General features: G+C 35.1%; 3 protein-coding genes across 4 annotated transcripts; 1 reads left to right on the forward strand and 2 right to left on the reverse strand.

The window, feature by feature from the left end:
- Positions 1 to 98: 98 nt before the first annotated feature.
- LOC107569145 (protein mab-21-like 3) lies at positions 99 to 4707 on the reverse strand. Of its 2 annotated transcripts, none has more exons than XM_016255159.1 (7): positions 4539 to 4707; positions 4124 to 4264; positions 3944 to 4015; positions 2800 to 3094; positions 1600 to 1781; positions 626 to 820; positions 99 to 482 (listed from the first exon to the last, which is right to left on the reverse strand). In XM_016255159.1, the coding sequence occupies exons 1-7, from the start codon at positions 4596 to 4598 to the stop codon at positions 249 to 251; spliced, it is 1179 nt and encodes a 392-aa protein (XP_016110645.1). In that variant the 5' UTR covers positions 4599 to 4707; the 3' UTR covers positions 99 to 248. The 2 variants fall into 2 exon arrangements, with proteins under 2 accessions (XP_016110645.1, XP_016110644.1); XM_016255158.1 differs by having other exon boundaries at positions 4112 to 4264.
- A 360-nt stretch (positions 4708 to 5067) lies between these two features.
- Positions 5068 to 6318, forward strand: LOC107569146 (dnaJ homolog subfamily C member 28-like). Its single transcript, XM_016255160.1, has one exon. It carries the CDS (start codon positions 5069 to 5071, stop codon positions 6191 to 6193), a length of 1125 nt encoding a protein of 374 aa, XP_016110646.1. The 5' UTR covers position 5068; the 3' UTR covers positions 6194 to 6318.
- Positions 6319 to 9549: 3231 nt separating this feature from the next.
- On the reverse strand, positions 9550 to 13014 carry LOC107569144 (calcipressin-1-like). Its single transcript, XM_016255157.1, has 4 exons — positions 12539 to 13014; positions 11413 to 11586; positions 10679 to 10838; positions 9550 to 10539 (listed from the first exon to the last, which is right to left on the reverse strand). The coding sequence occupies exons 1-4, from the start codon at positions 12623 to 12625 to the stop codon at positions 10364 to 10366; spliced, it is 597 nt and encodes a 198-aa protein (XP_016110643.1). The 5' UTR covers positions 12626 to 13014; the 3' UTR covers positions 9550 to 10363.
- Positions 13015 to 20021: the final 7007 nt, after the last annotated feature.

Here is a 20021-nt window from a genome sequence, read left to right on the forward strand (position 1 = left end):
AATCGCAGCAGACGAATGTATATATATATATATATATATATATATATATATATATATATATATATATATATATATAAACTGAAATTATAATTCTGGTTAAAATTTCAGGATGAGACAGACATAAGAAGGAAATCCATGCATACTTACGTTAGCCAACCACAGCCTACTTCCATGATCATCTCATCAATATGATGCAGTCAGAACAGAGCACAGCTAACATAGATCTATGCCATCTAACCCACAAGCTTCTAATGAACGTATGTTCCTGGGTTGTCCAGGAAATTATTGATCTTCTTTGCCACGTCATCAAGCTCATTAGTATTGCTATATTTCAGGAGGTTGTGGGATCGTACAAAGTAATGCCGGAGATAATGCTGGCTAACACACTTATGTAGCTTTTGCACCAGCCGTAATACGCATCCTCTGAAGTCTCTCCAGTCCCTGGTGCAGGGGTACTTCTCACATGTCCAGAAAAGCAGCGTCTAAATGATGTAAGGACAGTGCGAAAGTGTGTAAACTTGAATTTGTGTACAAGCAGTATGATGTTTCAAAAGCCAAATGAACAGAAATCACAGAAAAGAAGTGACAGGAAAGGAGTAGAAGGCTGTTTTGCTTGGGCTGGTACCTGTAGATGGTAGGCAGTGATCACGGGTTTGCTTCCAGGACACCAGATGCCCTCCTTGAGCTGTCTGACCACCCGATAACACTTCCTGCGGCAGCCGCCGTCCTCATCTATATTACTCAACAGCACTTGCTCTGCCCGTGAAAATGACAGCAGCCAGTGGTAGTTTGATGTGGCCATTAGATTGAATCCAAATGACTGTAGGGGATATATTAGATTAATCATCATTGTATTTTATGTAAACAGTACTCAGCCGTTTTCTGTTTACTAGTTAATAATTGAAATATAGCTAATAATAAAATAATATTAAAATTTTAAATTTAAAAATATATTTTTTTAAATTCCTGTGGTGGTAAAGCAATTACTCTAGTCTTCAAGGTCACATGATCCTTCAGAAATCATTCTATTATGTAATTTAGTGCTCAGTTGTTGTCAGTTATTGTTGGTGCTCAATTACTAATAATGGTTCTTATTATTATCAGTGTTTAAAACAGTTTTTGCTGCTTATTATTTATGTTTTTTTAGGATTATTTGATGACTAGAATGTTCAAAAGAGCATGTAGCCTGTTTGAATTAGAAATAGAAATCTTTTGCATCATTATTGTTACTTTTGATCAAATTAATGTGTTCGTGCTCAAGAAAAGTATTTCTTTCTTTCTTTATTTTATTTTTTAATCTTATACAAAACTTTGAATGGTAGTGTATCATGGTTTCCACAAAACTATTAAGAAGCACAATTGTTTTCAATACTGATAATAATAAGAAATGTTTCCTAAACACCAAATCAGCATATTAGAATGATTTCTGAATGATCATTTGACACTGAAGACAATTAATAAAGTAACGTAAAGCAAATTATACACTCACAAACACACACACACACACAGTAATGGCTGCTGAAAATTCACAATATTACAGTTTTTACTGTATTTTCGAGGGGAAAAAAAGTTAATTCCTATGTATATAGACCCACTGACCTTAATACAGCGAGCACGCTCTGTGGAGGGCCATCTCTGAAAGAACCGGGGCCACCGAGCTCTCTTTGGCCAGTAGTTCATTAGCTCCACTGTAGGAACCAGTTCCACCTCAATTTGTGCCTCTGATGTTTCCACAGCAACACGCACCACTGAACCAACTGATTCCAGCATACTCACCTTACCTGTCAAAGAAATGGGAAAAGAAAGTTAAAACAAATGAAATGTTGCATGAATCATGTGTAGTGCACATTTATGCTTGTCCATTCACCTAGATTTATTCCTGGATCAACATCCTTGTCAACCAGTCAGTTTTTAGGGTTAGAACTGGGGCTACTTAGAGGCTTGAACAACCTGTCAATCTATCATTTCATGAGATTTTGGCTTATTTTTTTAAAAGGAATGTTGATCCAAATTTTACCATCACATTGTGCTGTATGGTGTTAATGTGCGTGCATAACTGTGTTTACCTTCAACGCATTGAGCCTTTGGGTCAAATAAGAAACCAGTGACTTAAAAAGCCCCGTCATACTATTTCATTCTAAAGATTGTCTTTGGTACAACTCATCTGTCATGGAATCTCCTCTAATAGCTGCAAACAAGCTTTTACTTATTGGAACCAAAATACAGTGGGATCCCTCTGAGACCATTTGCATTATTCTAATGTAATACAAAGTTTTCATTCAAATTATTCAGTTATATATTATAAAAAATTGAGAGAAAAGTTTAATTAAACAATGCAGTCAATGTGGCCAATGTCACTAATTAACATATTTATATAATTAGTAAGTAATGTTATATATTACATATGAATATACTACATTAAAATACATTAAATATTTCTCATTAATTTTACATAATTCTTGCAGGTTAGGTTGAAATTATGTTTTTGATCTTAGCTTGTCAATGTGAATTTAAGCACTAAAACATAAACAAAAATTTACACCAGCAAGTACTGTACCACTGTCTGCAAATACCCTTGATACCCTGTTTGTGGTTTTCATGCAAATTCAGTTACAGTTGCTAGTTATGGAAATCAATCAATCAATCTGTAATCCCAGAAGAGTTGTATGCCAGTAGAGTATGATTGTTGGAGATTTTTGATTATTCATCAGACAACGTGTGAAAAATTGAATGGAAAATAGATAGAAAACAGATCTCGTGCTGTTTGAGTAAACAAGTGGACACTGTAAAAACTCTAACTTGTTAGTCCGCAGGTCTTTATGGATGCCTCCAGATGCTCTTTGAAGACATTCACTACCTTGGCTGGCACAATATCACCCTCAATGATCATGCGGGCATCATGCCACTCCTGACTCAGATTGACAAAACTCTCCAGCTCCAGCCACTGCTGGAGCTTCTCTGGCTCGCGGACCGGTGAGAGGAGACGAGACCCGCTCTGTGTGTAGTAGTACCGCCACTGACGTGTTCGCCTCTCCTTATAGCCAATCAGGCCCTGTAGGGGCACCGAGATCAGGAACAGAGTTGGGGTGAGCACCTGCCAAAATGAGCCAAACATCTATTAGTATATACACAAAGCAATGAAAATCAGCTGTACAGTTTAACCATTAAAACGTTTACTTCTACATGTTACAGTACAACAGTTAAAATGATACCCCCTTTACATTAAGAAAATATAATAAATTATATATTAACAGTCAATATATTAAATGATTTAATGCATATGAAAATATACAGATTAATACCTGTATCTATACATCTATAATATCTATATCAGGTTAATATATTACAAAACATTGAATATTACCTGGGGAATTGTAGCTTATTATATATTGACAAATATGTGACAATATATTTTCTTATACATCATATGTAATTTAATATTAATCAAAACACTTCATAATATATAGATGTATATATGTGTGTATAAACATATTTGTATGTGTGTATATATATATATATATATGTGTGTGTGTGTGTGTATATATGTATTTTTTTTTTCCACATTCACATTTATATTATGTGCCATGACTTGCCAAAAAAACATACAACTGTCCAAAAATATTAATATTTGTTTCCAGTAAACACTTTTTTCTTACACATTCTCACACATATTTTCATATATGAAATTTGTAACGATGCCAACAATTAAGATAAAAGTTTATGAATATGTGTTTAGCTTTATGCAAACGCATACGTTAACTCATGAAAGGAAAATAAATTAAATGAGTGTTTAAATAAAGTTATTAAAAGTAAAAATGTAGTGCCGTTTTGTTTTCATTGCTATATCTTTTTTTATAGCCATACATGGTCCATTCAAATATTGCAGTATTTTGAAAAATATTTTTGTTCCGTAAAGGATATAGCTGACAGTTCTGTTGCTTACTTGGATGGCGGGGTTGTATGCACATCTTCCCCGGAGTAATGCAGACCATTTTGACACTAAATCTGGCTGGTCCTAAATAGGATTGTGGACACCAGAGAAGTTACGATGTTACAAAAGAAGCCATAATTAAAATGCAGTTAGTCATTGTATAATAGACAATAGGCCTACATGAAGTATTACTTTGAGGCTGGTATTATGAACTCCAGAGTTTGCAATAGACTGGAAACGAGCATCCTTTGAGCTGACCCCAGCTGTAAGATCTTTTATGATTTTCTGCACATCTTCAACAGACTTTGAAACCTGACGATGCCTGAGATCCACCTGACAATAACACATTCAACCACCATTAACATATCAGAACAAAATGAGCATTTTGTAAACAAGCCAAAGCAATCACCCTTTACTTTGAGCTATCTGAATAAAATAAAACAATCAAATAAAAATTAAAAATACATATATGTTTTTTATCCTTTATATAAGATATAAAATATACTATTTAAGCTGACTGCAAATAAAATAAACACCATAAATCAGTTAAAGTTAATACTTTAGTCAGGTTTATGTCTCAGTATCCATGGCAGCATAAATAGGTCACCTGATTTTGCAAATAGTTGTCCAGATCTTCATCTGTGAAGTTGGTCATTTTGCAGTCCATCCTTAGAATCAGTTCTCTTTGAATGCTATTTTAAGCCTTCTTTTCAGCTGCACAGCTAGATGTAAGGATTTCCGTGCCCCTTTTTTTGTGGTTCTTTTGTGTCCCCGTGTGCGTGTGACACACACTGTGTGAGGGAAAAGCACTTCAGCAGAGACCCATTGATCTCATAATATTGATTTCTGAGATGCTAAAAAGCTCTCATGGTCCTCTGGGCAAATGAGTTCACCAATTGCTTACTCACATAGCAGACCACTCTCATAGAGAAATTTGAATGTAAACATCTGTTTCATTTTAATCTAGTGGAATATACAAGTATTTGGACACTTTCTGGTGTTTGGTTTGATCATTTCTTTCTAAAGAAGTGAAATTCATACACAAGAGTTACTCTGATTTAATTTGAATTTGTTCAACTCAGTTTAGCTTTATTTTGTAATTTCCTTATATTTATTTGCTGTTTGCATATAGGCACAATGAGCTGCTGGATGTTGTTACGGTTGCACAATGGGGATCTCCGCAGATCTCTCCTGCCTCTGTGCTGTTCCCTCAGCCTGCGAACTCTCAGTTCTGGAGCTATCAGCCGCAGCTTGAGAGAGAATTACCGTATACTGCAGCTGCCAGACGATGGAGCCAGCGACCCCTCAGAGGTCAAGGAAGCTTACCTACGCATGGCCAAGCTCTACCATCCAGATTCCGGTGCTCCCACGGCAGACGCGGCTCTGTTTTCCCAGATAGAGGAGGCCTATCGGGCTGTTCTTGCCCAGCAGAAGTCGGCCTCACAGTATACCCGATTGATGGAGGAAGAAGAGGAAGATAAAGTTAAAGGTAATGCCCCTCAACACAGACATTACCTCAGTTTTGAAGGCATTGGTTCTGGCACTCCAAGCCAAAGAGAACGACAGTACCGACAGTTTCGTGTAGACCGCGCCACCGACCAGGTCCTGGAGTATCGACAGAAGGAGATGGAGAAGGCAGCAGCAGACGAAGGAGCCATGGTGACCCGAGATGCACGTTTACGCAGCAAGCAGATCAAAATCACTCAGGCGGTGGAGAGGCTAGTTGAGGACCTCATCCAAGAGTCGATGGCCCGTGGAGACTTCCAAAACCTCAGTGGCACCGGAAAACCACTCAACAAGTTTGATCATAACCCATATATGGACCCCATGACGCACAACCTCAATAGAATTCTCATCGACAATGGTTACCAGCCTGAATGGATCGTGGTACAGAAGGAGATCAGGGAAACCATTGCCAAAATGAGGGAGAGGTTGCAGGAGGTCAGGGCAAGGCTGGGAGATCCCATGAGACACTCAGAAACTCTCCAGTGGAAGGAGCACTGCGCTGCGTTTGCTGATGAACTGGGGAAACTCAACAAGAAAGTGGACAATTTCAACCTGATTGTGCCTCTCATGAGCAGGCAAATGGTGCATTACAGCCTGAAGAGAGAGCTGGAAAAAATACTGAAAACTGATCAGCTGCTCAGGCAGGAGAAAGAAAGAGAAAAAGAAAGGAAGCGAAAGGAACAGATGGAGACAGCAAGAACATCTCAGCACACCAGACAAGGACTCATCACATGGATTCAGAATCTTCTTAATTGAGGCTGCATAGTGTGATTAAGATTATTTTGCCCCTTCCTTGTTCTTTTTATAACTGTAATACAATATGAAACAAGTATTGTCTGGTTTTATTAAAAACTGGCAGAAAATTAAAGGCAATAAATATTACCATGGTGATGTATACATAGTTTAACATTTTTACTAAAAAGGAAAAGTATTTCTATCTATCTGTCTATCTATCTATCTATCTATCTATCCATCCACATATAATTAAATATATGATTTAAATGCAATTATTAAATTCATTTTCTTATTACAGAATACAATTTTATAAAAAATTACATTAAAAATTTAAATCTATTTTAATTTTTTATTTTATAATGTAATTGATTCCTGTGATGGCATAGCTGAATTTGCAGCAGCCATTACTCCAGTATTTATTTTATTTTGGGTGATCTTTAATATTAATTATTAATATGAACAAATCAATTAAATCATTTGGCAGATAAATATTCAGAAAGAAAGACAATTGTGACATGGATGATTTTGTCCACAGTCTCTTGAGGGCAGGAAAACTTGCCTCATTGTTATTCCAGTCAGTCATGATCAAGCATGTAAGGTATTCTTGGAAAATCCTATTAGACTTCTCAAACATTCCATGACCTTATAAATGCCAATTGAACATGATCATTTCATGACAACAAATGGCAACAGTCCAACAAAATCCCACAACCGTTGAAAGTTGGTGTTTGTTGGGACATTGTGAACTAGCCTTAAGACTGCAGCTGAGATGAACCTGTGGCATTTATAAAACAAAACCGACTGTAGAGTTCAACTGTTTGATTTATTTTTGACGTAATTAAATGAACAACGGTGACAATATATATTCAATTTAATAAAGCAGAAAATCAAACATAGAAATGACAGAAATTACTGACAGTAATCTAGGTCTGCTCCTGCTCTCTTCCACTGTAGCCTGGAAGGTGTCCAAGAGCAGCTGGGTTGCTGATAACCACAGGAGATGCTATACTAGCCCAATCTTTAGCTATATACTGATGATATGGATCCTGAGAGTTCTCCACCTTCTTTGAGCGAATATAGCTGAACATGATGCCAAAGGTAAAGAAACTAAAGAGTCCCACCATCAGACAGATGTAGATCATGCCGTGACCTTTATCTTGGACTGGAGCTCCACTCAGATGGACAGGTGGATGATGTGGTGGCGCATACGGAGCTGCTCCCACCAGCCATGTCTCATTAATGTAGTGCTGCAACCAGGATACCAGCAGAGCGTGTACATCTGTGAAGTTCTGCTCTAGCATTCTTTCCACTGTTGATATAGAGTGAACTCAATGTATAAATACAGCTATGGGATTCATCATTAGTTCTTTCCATAACTTGGTTAATTTATCTGAAGGAATGCTATATACTATATAGCCAGATATATACAACCAATCAAACGTTTGAAGACACTTGACTGATTTTGGTTCTCATATTCTTAATACTTTGATCTACATTATAATGCCTAAATGTTTTAAGAGTACTGTTTTAAAGTTTGGGATCTGTACTGCAGCACAGCGGTTTTCAGAATTGATAATAAGAAATGTTTCATGAGTACCACATTTCTGAAGGATCATGTAACACTGAAGACTGGTGTAATGGCTGCTTAAAATTCATCTCACAGGAATAAATTATACATTACACGCATAAATAAAATTAATAATTTACACAAGTAATTTTAAAATATATAAAAAAGTTATTTTAAATTGTAATATTTCACAATACACTTTATATATATATATATATATATATATATATATATATATACAAATAAATGCAGCATTGGTGTACAGTAGGCAAAATTATAAATATATACATTTAATTTAATATATATAAATAAAGGTAACACTTTACAGTAAGGTTCATTAGTTAACAACTTTAGTTAACATGAACTAAGAATGAACAATACTTCTACAGCATTTATTAATCTTAGCTAATGTTAATTTCAACATTTACTAATGCATTATTAAAATCCAAAGTTGTGCTTGTTAACATTAGTTAAGGCACTGTGAATTAACATGAACTAACAATATTTTCATTAACTAACATTAACAAAGATTAATACATACTGTAATAAATGTATTGTTCATGTTAATACATTAACTAACATTAACTAATGGAACCTTATTGTAAAGTGTTACCAAATTAAAATATTTCTTTTATTTTTATTCTTGTCAAGTTTAACATCATGGGGAAGGTGAAGCAGCCAACAGGTCCAGTATACAATATAAATCTACAAACTGATATTTAAGCAAGTGAGAAAGGTATGTAATATAAAATAAATTTAACAGACATACCTTATAGTTTTTGGTGCTAACAGAAATTTTAGTTTAATGCAAAAACAGCCAAAAAATGTTTAGTGGATCTTTCCTGCTAGTCCCCTTGTTGCTCTCCTAGAAAAAAAAAATCACTAAGGAAGACAGGACAGTATCTGAGATCATGGTTCCACCCCATTATGAACATAGAGACTTATTCACAAGGATCCAACCCCCTCAAGATGTCAACAGCTTTAATTAATCTAAAACAAGTCAAGGTCATCAGCTGCTTCATGGGGAAAAGTCTGGGTCTGAACAGAAGGCCAGCTGACCAATGACGTGGTCAGATCCTGCGCCGATCAGCCACAGCCCTAATTAACAGTCAATGTGGGAAAGAATGATATTTTTGAATGTATCTTTTTGACTTTAACAAGCTAGTTAAAAGATATCTTGGTGGAGATGGCCATGAGTCACTGGGGACTGTAGATATTTCTCTCAGCTCTGCCAGCTTGACCTTGATGCTGAATAACTCCACACGCAAGTGGGAACAATGGTTTACATTGAGATATTCAGACATTCGAGACTCACAGATTCTATTTCAAGGCATAAAAAAAAAAAAGAAAAAAAAGAGACATCACCTTGAAAAGTCCTCGACTTGCGTCAGTACTGCAATACCAGCATACTGGATGAATGCTGAGTCATCTTTTGAAAATGGCTAAATGCATAAAATTCAAGAGGCATGTGGGCTGAAAGTCAGAACACTCACAATTTCACAGACTAAAATACTGTTTCGCTTTTTAAAAAACAAAAAAAAAAAGCTAAAAAGGACAGCACGACTTTGAAGAAGAAAAAAAACTTGTTTTAATGACATGTTATGGCTGTTATTTATGTATGACAGGACAAACACCCAAGCCATTGCCGAACCAGTGACAGTTTCAAAATCAAGTAAAAAAAACAGCATATACCATTATATACAGACATCTATGGTTAAGAAATCTATAGACATATATGTTGTTAATTATATACAACAAACAGTAAAAGGCATCAGAAATACACTATTAAGCTCAATGTAATAAAATCAATTGGTGTTAATCCTGGAGTGTAACAGTCCTCCATCAAAACTAATTACAGTGTTATGGTCCTACAAACAATTCAAGCGCATGAAATTGAGGACCTTGCCTTTCAGTACATCCTTAGGATTTTAAAACAAAGTTTAAACGATGGACTCTTGTATAACTCGCCTTCCCCCAGAAAAACAAACAAACAAAAACATGAATCTTAAGTTGTAGATATCTAGTAAAAAAGTTTTTTTTTTTATACGAGAGCACTTAATCGTGATTCTGTAATTTAGGAACATGCTGAGGCACATGGTGGAACGAGATTTACAATTGCCATATGAATGGGAAAAAATAGCCCCCCAAATTTTATGACAAAATGTTTACTTCATAGTCCGTATTTATTCTAGTTCAAGTTCCAGTAATCTTGCACGAGTAATAATTCAATAAGAACCTGAAAATATCAAGCTGAATCTAAAAAGAAATATAAACTAATCATATTATCACACTCACTGACTGGGATTCAACATGCTTCCCAAGATACAAAAAAACACTACACAATAGGAGACTCATGTTCTCCATGGCCACAGTTATCAATGAAGCACTCTTGAAAACACCCAGCCTGCAAAAAAAATGAGTCACTCTACCATCAAATGCATGCAATGAACCCCTTTGCCCTGATGGTGGACATTTACATTATGTCTGTCTCTCCACAGGGCTGAGGTTCTGTCTTAAGGCATCCTCTGGTGGTCTGGAGGACCAACTGCATGCCACGGCAGATCCCCCAGAGGGTCCTGTGATAGTAAAGCAAAGATTATGGCACAATGAGAGGTTCACTAGGCTCACTGCATGACAGAGGGAGTGTATTCTGGTCGACGGGTCTGGATGATTTTTGGACGTGGACGTATGCCTCCGTCCATATCCTCCTCATTTCCTGAGATTTCTTGATCGTTTTCGCAAACATGGACAACCACGCTGGGAGTGGTGGGAGTTCCTGGTTGGAGTTCATACTTTTCACCTGTCGAACAGAGAGAATTTATTATTAGAAGTTGAAAGAAGGTCAAATTAAATGAATAATTTATGCACTGACCTATTTATTTATTTTTTTAAATGGTACATTCAGAAAAAAGGACTAAATTTAGAAACATGTTTCATACCTGGCCCTAATCTGGCGATGGCACACAGTAGGTCATAGTTAATGACAGGTGTGGCATCCTTTGACTGCTCCCAACCAACAGGAGGTGACGGAGGAGGGGACAGGAGGAACTGCTTATCTGGTTTAGGAGGCTCCAGGTGTGGACTGCCAATGTGCACAGACTAGAAAGAAGGCAAGGTGGAAAAAGAAAGATTATATATATATATTTTTTTATTTTTTTTTTGGTGATAATCAGTACACTGTAGCACTAACTAGGCATGATAAAATAAACAGTAACAATTAAAAAATAATGTACAGTCACAATTGATCATTGCTAAATAAAGCCTAAATAAAGTGGAAAGACATTACTTGACTGCAGAATGCCACGACTGTCAAATAAGAATCAAGAAAGAATCTTTTGAAATTATAATAGAAAAATAAAATGAAAAATAATACTATATTGATCATAATACATCACACTATTTTATAATAATTTATTTTTATTATTATCATTAATTATTTAGTTGTTTTGTTGCACAGTTATACAGTGAGTTGGTCATTATTAAAAAATAAACCCTGATGCAAAGTGGAAAGTCATTTAGACAGTTTAACGGTCATTATAACATGCATTTGATAACTGAATTAAAATTAAAAAAATCATAGAAATAAAAAATTAAATAATAATAATAAAAATAAACTTTAATTTATTATTATTAAAGCACATTCATTTATTAGGCTACTTTAAAGGTGACATACCTGGGCAAAATAGAGTCGCACCTCCCTGCCATTAAAGTCACTTTTGTGCAGTTTTGCTCTTGCCTCTGCAGCGGCCAGAGCATTGGTGAAATTGATTCTCACCCGACGAAAACTCTTAAAGTACTGGAAGGTGACGTTTCGGTCAAAGGCATGGAACAGATCCTCAAAACTTGCCTGTGGATGAGAAGAAAACATCTCAAATGAATACATTTGACTTTATATCTTCATGGAAACAGAAATTAAGAAATTAACATTTTACATGTGACTCAAATGGAGGAGTACACAAATAAACATTCGGTGTGAAGCAATCGGAGGCCAAGTGTTAAGTGTGCCCCCATTTAGGCTCAGAGTCAGACTGGCAACCTTTCTAAGCAGCCTTAAGCCTAAACCACTAGATTACCTACCATCCTGTGGTGAGCCTGCGCTCGTAAGACATTATAGTGCTGAATCCATTTAGCTTGTTTTTGGATGCTGCCAGATTGATATTCAGTAAACGCTTCTATATTAAACCGTACTGACGCACATAGTACTAATCTAATACGCATCCTAAAAATGATCACGTCCGTCAGTGCTCGGCAAGATATTGGTTTCCAAGGTAACAGAGAATTACTGCATGCTGTGAACACGCAGACGGACCTGACAGAATGAGTCCTGATGGACCATTTCAAGCTATGCAGAGATTTATTAGAGTATGATCCACAAATCCTGGGTTATTGTGCATAGGTGTTGAGTGCGTAAGAGCTTACGTCAGATACAAAAACCCCAAACTGTCCAGCCAAACACTCATTAAATATTCCCACAGCATCTTATTCCATGACCTGACCACTACTACCACAACCAACCAACTAGATCATTAGCTAAATACATAAATCATACACAAGTAGGTCATTTAGTCAACCACAAACCACACAGAAAGCACAAATCAAGTCATCAATAAAGACAAGAGACTGCATTAGGAATTCAGAGAGCTGTTGGATGGCTTTCCATCATCCGTTCTGTCATTCATTCTGACATTCTTAATGGCTGCAACACCTGCATTCTAGCAGTTTGACTTCATTATTCCAGTATTTATTTAAAGCATAAAGCTATTTTGATTTTGTAAGGCACCATGTCAATGAAGCCTTACCCTCTGCTCAGGTCTGTTAAACATATCTGGATCCTCCAAGGAAGCGATAAGGCAGAAAGGGTTACACTTCATGGTTTTCAGATGCATGACCCGTTGACGGATCCTCCGGAGGACTTGAGAGGTTAGAGAATGTAAAGGGCAGGAGGGGCTGAGTCGCGTCCGTTTTGCCTTCCCCAGCGTGAGGACACGAATGAACCCTGCTTCAGGAAACAAATACTTCGAAATCGCCCTCTTCCGTTTCTGCTTTTCTTCCTGTCCTTCTCAGACGGTCTCAGTCCAGCAGAGAGCCTAGAGCATTTTCACAAAAGAAATGGGTCAAACTAAGCAATTCACAGAAAATAAACCCCCTTTGCGTTCTCGTACTATGTTCACGTAACGCTATTTTGTTGAGACAGAATCTTCTGGAATAGTCTGTGCTCCTGCACCACCGATCAAGCTTTCTAAGACTGCAGCTCACTCATCCGTCTCCTTTTATATAAAGGCCTCTCTCAGCTGCACAACAACAGGCTCTGCCCACTGCATAGGAGGGGTGACTCAGCTAGTAGACTCCACCCCACTTTCCCATTCTGTACCGAGACTAATGGCTCTGCTGATTAAACACAGACTTACACACACCCTGAGAGTGCAAGTCTTGGAAACAATGTGGCACTGCCTTCCATGCAGCTCAGATCCAGTTCAGCCAATCTCTGCTCATATCAGTCATACCATTTCTGGACACACAGTGTGGTAAAACAATGATCTGTATCGCTCATCTCACAGTATGCCTCTTTCATGCTACCCCTCCCATCGTGATGGAAAATCTAAATCAGCTGAGCTGGGCAGAAGGGCAGCTGTGTTATCAAGCGCTCCCCACAGCATACTTTCCATGGGTATTCGTTTTCTCCTGTCTGACTGCAGGGGCAGCGGATTTGTACTGTTATTGTTGAGAAGCAGCTTTTCATTTTCTATCGGTTTAAGTGGTATTCAGTTATCACATCAGGCTTATTTGTAACATGTCTGCATGATGTTATTTTCTCAGAATCTTGCAAGCAATACAAACACGATCCATATTCTCTCACTCTCCTGTGTACACACTGCTATCACCAAATACTGAAACTGACGACAGTGCAGCTGATGCAGAGATGAACTGTTATTCTCTATTAAGATAAACACATCATCTGTGTGGCCTTTCAAACTAATTGGGAACATTCACAGGCTTTTAAAAAAATTATTATTCTTTATTTATGATACATTTACAGGCTTGATAACACTATTAAACAGAAGTTGTCAACCCAAAAAATTAGGTCGCAGGTCTGTGGGTTGTGGCCAGCAGAGGGAAAAAATAATGCTAAATGCAAATAATAAAAGTTAAACATAATAAAATGCAAATAGTAAAGCTTTGACAAATTGAGCAAAATGTAGATTTTATATTCATTTGAATATATTTTGTAATGATTGACTTTAATGACATTTTGAATACATAGGCTAAACAAATTTTGGTACTTTGTTGTACACCACAATTTGCTACCTGAAGCAAAACCAGTCAATGAAGACTGCAATACGAAAGTGTATAGTAAAACAACAAAGATTAAAAAAAAAGTTAAATATGCATTTAATATGTATTAAATAGCTCAAAAGTGACAGTAAAGACTTTTACATGGTTACAAAAAATGTATATTATTAATAAAAAATTATAGAAAATAAATGCTGTTCTTTTGAACTTTCTATTCATCAAAGAATCATGAAAAAAAATGTATAACGGTTTCCCCCCCAAAATATTAAGCAATACAACTGTTTTATTTCAACATTGAAAATATGAAATGATTCTGTATCACCAAATCAGTAAATGTAAATGATTTCTGAAGGATCATGAGACACTGAAGACTGGAGTAATGGCTGCTGAAAATTCAGCTTTGGCATCACAGGAATTAATTACATTTAAAAATAGAATAAAAAAAGACGACAACATTAATTTTAAATTGTATTAATATTTCACAATATTACTGTTTTAACTGCATTTCTGATCCAGTAATTGCAGCCTTGGTGAGTATAAAAGACTACTTTCCAAAAACAAAAATAAATATTACTGACCTGGACCAAACTAACTCTGAAACTCACATTTTTTTTATCTATCTATTTTCTCAAAAAAAAAAAAAAACTACAAAAAAACTTGGTTAACATACATACTAGAAATTCTCCACATGCCTTTCACTCAAATTTCCCCCTCTCTATCTGGTAAAAGCTTTCCTGTTTGCGATAAGCACAGAGATGTCTACAATAGCCATAAGCATCTGTCAGTCATATGTGCAGATGTTTTAGTCCAAAAGCTGGGAATCCAGTTCCAGTGGAACAAGGCCTCTCATAGGGGATGGAAAAACAAAAAAACATGAAACCAAATTATAACAAAGGAAGGAATACAGGGTGGAAAATGGTGAACAGAACAGCATTAAGTTGTGTTGCTGTATTTTGTGTATGCTTTTACATGGGTGGAAAGCAACGGGTATTATTATGCATACAAAAACATTCAGTTCCGTTCAGAAGCATACAACACAAACAGCTGAATTCATCATCTTTAAATAGCTATAAGCCAAAAATATAGGTTTTGTCTGTCAAAGCAATGACAAATCATGTTATTATCGTCACTGTAATGACAAATTTAGATTATTTATTTTACAGTCCAAGTAACAACAAATAAAAGGACTAATCAAACGTAAAAATTACAGCAAAAAAAAACAAAAAAAAAACTATGCAAATAAAGTTTTTAAAAGTATGTTATTATAATAATAATAATAATATGTACAAACTTAATTTGCATTAATAAACATAATAAAATGCAAATAGTAAAGCTTTGACAAATTGAGCAAAATGTAGATTTTATATTCATTTGAATATATTTTGTAATGATTGACTTTAATGACATTTTGAATACATAGGCTAAACAAATTTTGGTACTTTGTTGTACACCACAATTTGCTACCTGAAGCAAAACCAGTCAATGAAGACTGCAATACGAAAGTGTATAGTAAAACAACAAAGATTAAAAAAAAAGTTAAATATGCATTTAATATGTATTAAATAGCTCAAAAGTGACAGTAAAGACTTTTACATGGTTACAAAAAATGTATATTATTAATGAAAAATTATAGAAAATAAATGCTGTTCTTTTGAACTTTCTATTCATCAAAGAATCGTGAAAAAAAATGTATAACGGTTTCCCCCCCAAAATATTAAGCAATACAACTGTTTTATTTCAACATTGAAAATATGAAATGATTCTGTATCACCAAATCAGTAAATGTAAATGATTTCTGAAGGATCATGAGACACTGAAGACTGGAGTAATGGCTGCTGAAAATTCAGCTTTGGCATCACAGGAATTAATTACATTTAAAAATAGAATAAAAAAAGACGACAACATTAATTTTAAATTGTATTAATATTTCACAATATTACTGTTTTAACTGCATTTCTGATCCAGTAATTGCAGCCTTGGTGAGTATAAAAGACTACTTTCCAAAAACAAAAATAAATATTACTGACCTGGACCAAACTAACTCTGAAACTCACATTTTTTTTATCTATCTATTTTCTCAAAAAAAAAAAAAAACTACAAAAAAACTTGGTTAACATACATACTAGAAATTCTCCACATGCCTTTCACTCAAATTTCCCCCTCTCTATCTGGTAAAAGCTTTCCTGTTTGCGATAAGCACAGAGATGTCTACAATAGCCATAAGCATCTGTCAGTCATATGTGCAGATGTTTTAGTCCAAAAGCTGGGAATCCAGTTCCAGTGGAACAAGGCCTCTCATAGGGGATGGAAAAACAAAAAAACATGAAACCAAATTATAACAAAGGAAGGAATACAGGGTGGAAAATGGTGAACAGAACAGCATTAAGTTGTGTTGCTGTATTTTGTGTATGCTTTTACATGGGTGGAAAGCAACGGGTATTATTATGCATACAAAAACATTCAGTTCCGTTCAGAAGCATACAACACAAACAGCTGAATTCATCATCTTTAAATAGCTATAAGCCAAAAATATAGGTTTTGTCTGTCAAAGCAATGACAAATCATGTTATTATCGTCACTGTAATGACAAATTTAGATTATTTATTTTACAGTCCAAGTAACAACAAATAAAAGGACTAATCAAACGTAAAAATTACAGCAAAAAAAAACAAAAAAAAAACTATGCAAATAAAGTTTTTAAAAGTATGTTATTATAATAATAATAATAATATGTACAAACTTAATTTGCATTAATTTGATTTACTGTTACTTAACTACTTAATTTACTGTCAGTGTAAATGACATTAAATTCCTATATTTATCATCTATGTATTCGTTAATGAAATACTTGAAAATTAAATTTTCTGCTGTCATGTCATTATAAATAAAATGATGTCAAAGTATCACAAAACTGAATCAATATTTAGTCAAATTACATTCTTATCTAACCCCAATGTAAGGGTAAATGAAGTAATTATTTTCTGTCAGTGTAATGGCAAATTAAGTGATCATCTGTCATCAATGTAATGGAAAATAAAAGAATCTGCTGTCAATTTAATGGCAAATGTGGTCATCATAGGAATATGTGCAAAGGTGGGAGATGGGTCGTGGCACAAGGTTAAGGTCAGGACTTGGCTCCATATAATGTTTTCCGTAACTATGACCATGACTTTCTACAGGCTGATATCACCCACTTGTCCACTTAAAAGGCACACTTAATGTTTTGATGCACCAATTCAGGAAGTGGGTTCAAAGTTTCTAAATTAGTCAGTGTTTTGTTTATAAGACCCTGGCTGTGGTTATGATATCAGAATTGGTTTGCTCAGGGAATGTCAAATCATCTGACACTTTTAAATAAACAGCTTACATTTTCCACTGACTAGACACCCAGCTGAGTTTATGACGGCTCGAGGGCCAAAGTCGCATACAGCAAGTGTCAAAACTCCTTCCAGTCTTTTCACAAAAAGTAGCAAACAAAGTGGATTTTTTTTTGAGACAATCAGCTGACTATGAATAAGCCCACAAAAAAACCCAAACACATTTATTGCCTCCAGAAAAATTAGACCGTGAAACCAGTAGAAAATACTCCAGAAAAAGATTACTAGTAAAACTAAATCAACTATTAAAGGGATACACTGTAAAAAAAATCCGTAAAATGCACGGTAAAAAAACGGCGGCTGTGGTTGCCGGAATTTTACCGTAAAAAATACAGTAGCAACGTTTCAGGTTTTAACTTAAATTTACAGTTAAATACCATAATTTCATTAACTAATATAATGTTAATATACCAACCTACTGAAGTACTGAAATCTGTTTTGTACCTTTGTAATACACTGATAACCACCAAATGCAGGTGGTGATGAGAAAGTCACATGATGAACCAAAGCCCATCACAAGCAGCTTATAAATAATAACATTTATAGAAGGTGCACAGTGTCATTCACACAAATACTAAACACCATCATGGTAACACACATGAAACTGAAATAATTCAATAAACATTAATTTAACAACATTAGGTGTAACACACAACCCTAATATACAAAACTGATAAGAAAAAACTAAGAAGAAACAGTTATTTCAACAAAAAAACATCAAATTTGAAATGTAACGCAGGGAATTCTGGGAATGTCAATTTACGGTTATTCACTGTAAATTATACAGTCTTTTTCACTTTCAAAAACGGTATACTACCATAAAATTAATGTCCAATAGTTGTAATGTCTAATACAGTTTTTCACCGTATATTGTAGGGGAATTTACCGTCAACCATTTAACAGGTTTTTACTGTAGCATTTTTACAGTCTTTTACCGTAAAATTCACGGTCATTTTTTACAGTGAGTTCACCCAAAAATGAAAATTCTGTCATTAATTACTAGGGATGGAACGATTACCTGTTTCACGATAAATCACGATAAAATGCCCTGACGGTTAGTATTATCGTTTAAAATTTAATTATCATCAAAACCATGTTTGATTATCGCGCTATTGAAAACTTGCGGTAAATCCTGTCCAGCCAGCATCAGTCTGACGCAGAAGCAGCATGCAATGTTGTTTGTTGTTGTTTTTTTGCACGAGACGAAATGGCGGAAGGCAGTGACAGCGCTCTGGAGATTTTTCAGCCATCTAAGAGGACCAAATCGGAGGTCTGGTCGTATTTTGGCTTTTACAAGAGTCCTGAAGGCAATTTAATCGAGGACGGTCACCCTGTCTGCTGATCTTGCAAGAAGAAAGTAGCTGCAAAAGGGGGAAACGCATCAAATTTGCTCAGTCATCTTCGTGACCACCACCCACTGTTATATAGCGAATGCAAGGTAACTTTTACCTCAATACCAAAAATAACTGGGCAAATAATTGGACAAAAAATATTGATTAGAGATTAAATATTTCGTTATCTCACTTGTTTATCGCAAAGCTTCCGCGAAGAAAAGTTCTCAGCAAGTGGCTTTGAGCCAAGACGAACGAACGTTCAAACTAAGGTTGACATTTAAGGGATAATGTATTGTATATTCATAGTTAACTTATTACATTGATTTATTTTTTGTTTACCTAAAATAATATATAAATACGGGGTAGGGCTGGACGATATGGCCAAAATTTATATCACGATATATTTCTTAATTTCAGTCGATACGATATAATTCCGATATCGATATGAACACTATTAAAAAAGCCTCATAAAAATGGCCAAGGATGACCACAACAGATGTCTGTACCAACAAACTTATGAAAAATGTATTTGCCAACTCTATGAAACCAACTCCTATAAAACTATATAATATTTTAGGGAAAAAATGGCGCAAATAAATAAATGTTCACTTTTTATTGGTATTTAGCCTTCATACAAACACGAAATGTGAAATCACTGTCAAATAAATCTCAGACTCTCCTTATTAATATTAATATTTTTTACTTCAAACTATAGGCTAACATACCAGTCAAAAGTTTTTGAACAGTAAGATTTTTAATGTTTTTTTAAAAAATTCTCTTCTGCTCACCAATCCTGCATTTATTTGATCCAAAATACAGCAAAAACAGTAACATTTAGAAATATTTTTACTATTTAAAATAACTGTTTTCTATTTGAAAATATAATTTATTCCTGTGATTTCAAAGCAGAGCTTTAGCATCATTACTCCAGTCACATGATCCTTCAGAAATCATTCTAATATTCTGATTTGCTGCTCAAAAAACATTTATTATGTTATTCTTTTGTAATGTTATAAATGTCTTTATCATCACTTTTGATCAATTTAAAACATCCTTGCTAAATGAAAGTAATAATTTCTATAATATACATTTTAAAAAGAGCTTTTGAATGGCATAGTGTACAAAAGCTTTTTATTTCAGATAAATGCTGATCTTTGGATCTTTCTATTCATCAAAGAATCCTGAAAAAATGTAAAAATGTACTTTAAACATTGATAATCAGCAAATTAAAATGATTGCTGAAGGATCATGTGACACTGAAGACTGGAGTAGGCCTAATG

The sequence above is a fragment of the Sinocyclocheilus grahami genome, unplaced genomic scaffold (genome assembly GCF_001515645.1).
Source record: "Sinocyclocheilus grahami isolate Dianchi unplaced genomic scaffold, SAMN03320097.WGS_v1.1 scaffold1316.1, whole genome shotgun sequence".
NCBI classification, from domain to species: Eukaryota; Metazoa; Chordata; class Actinopteri; order Cypriniformes; family Cyprinidae; genus Sinocyclocheilus; species Sinocyclocheilus grahami.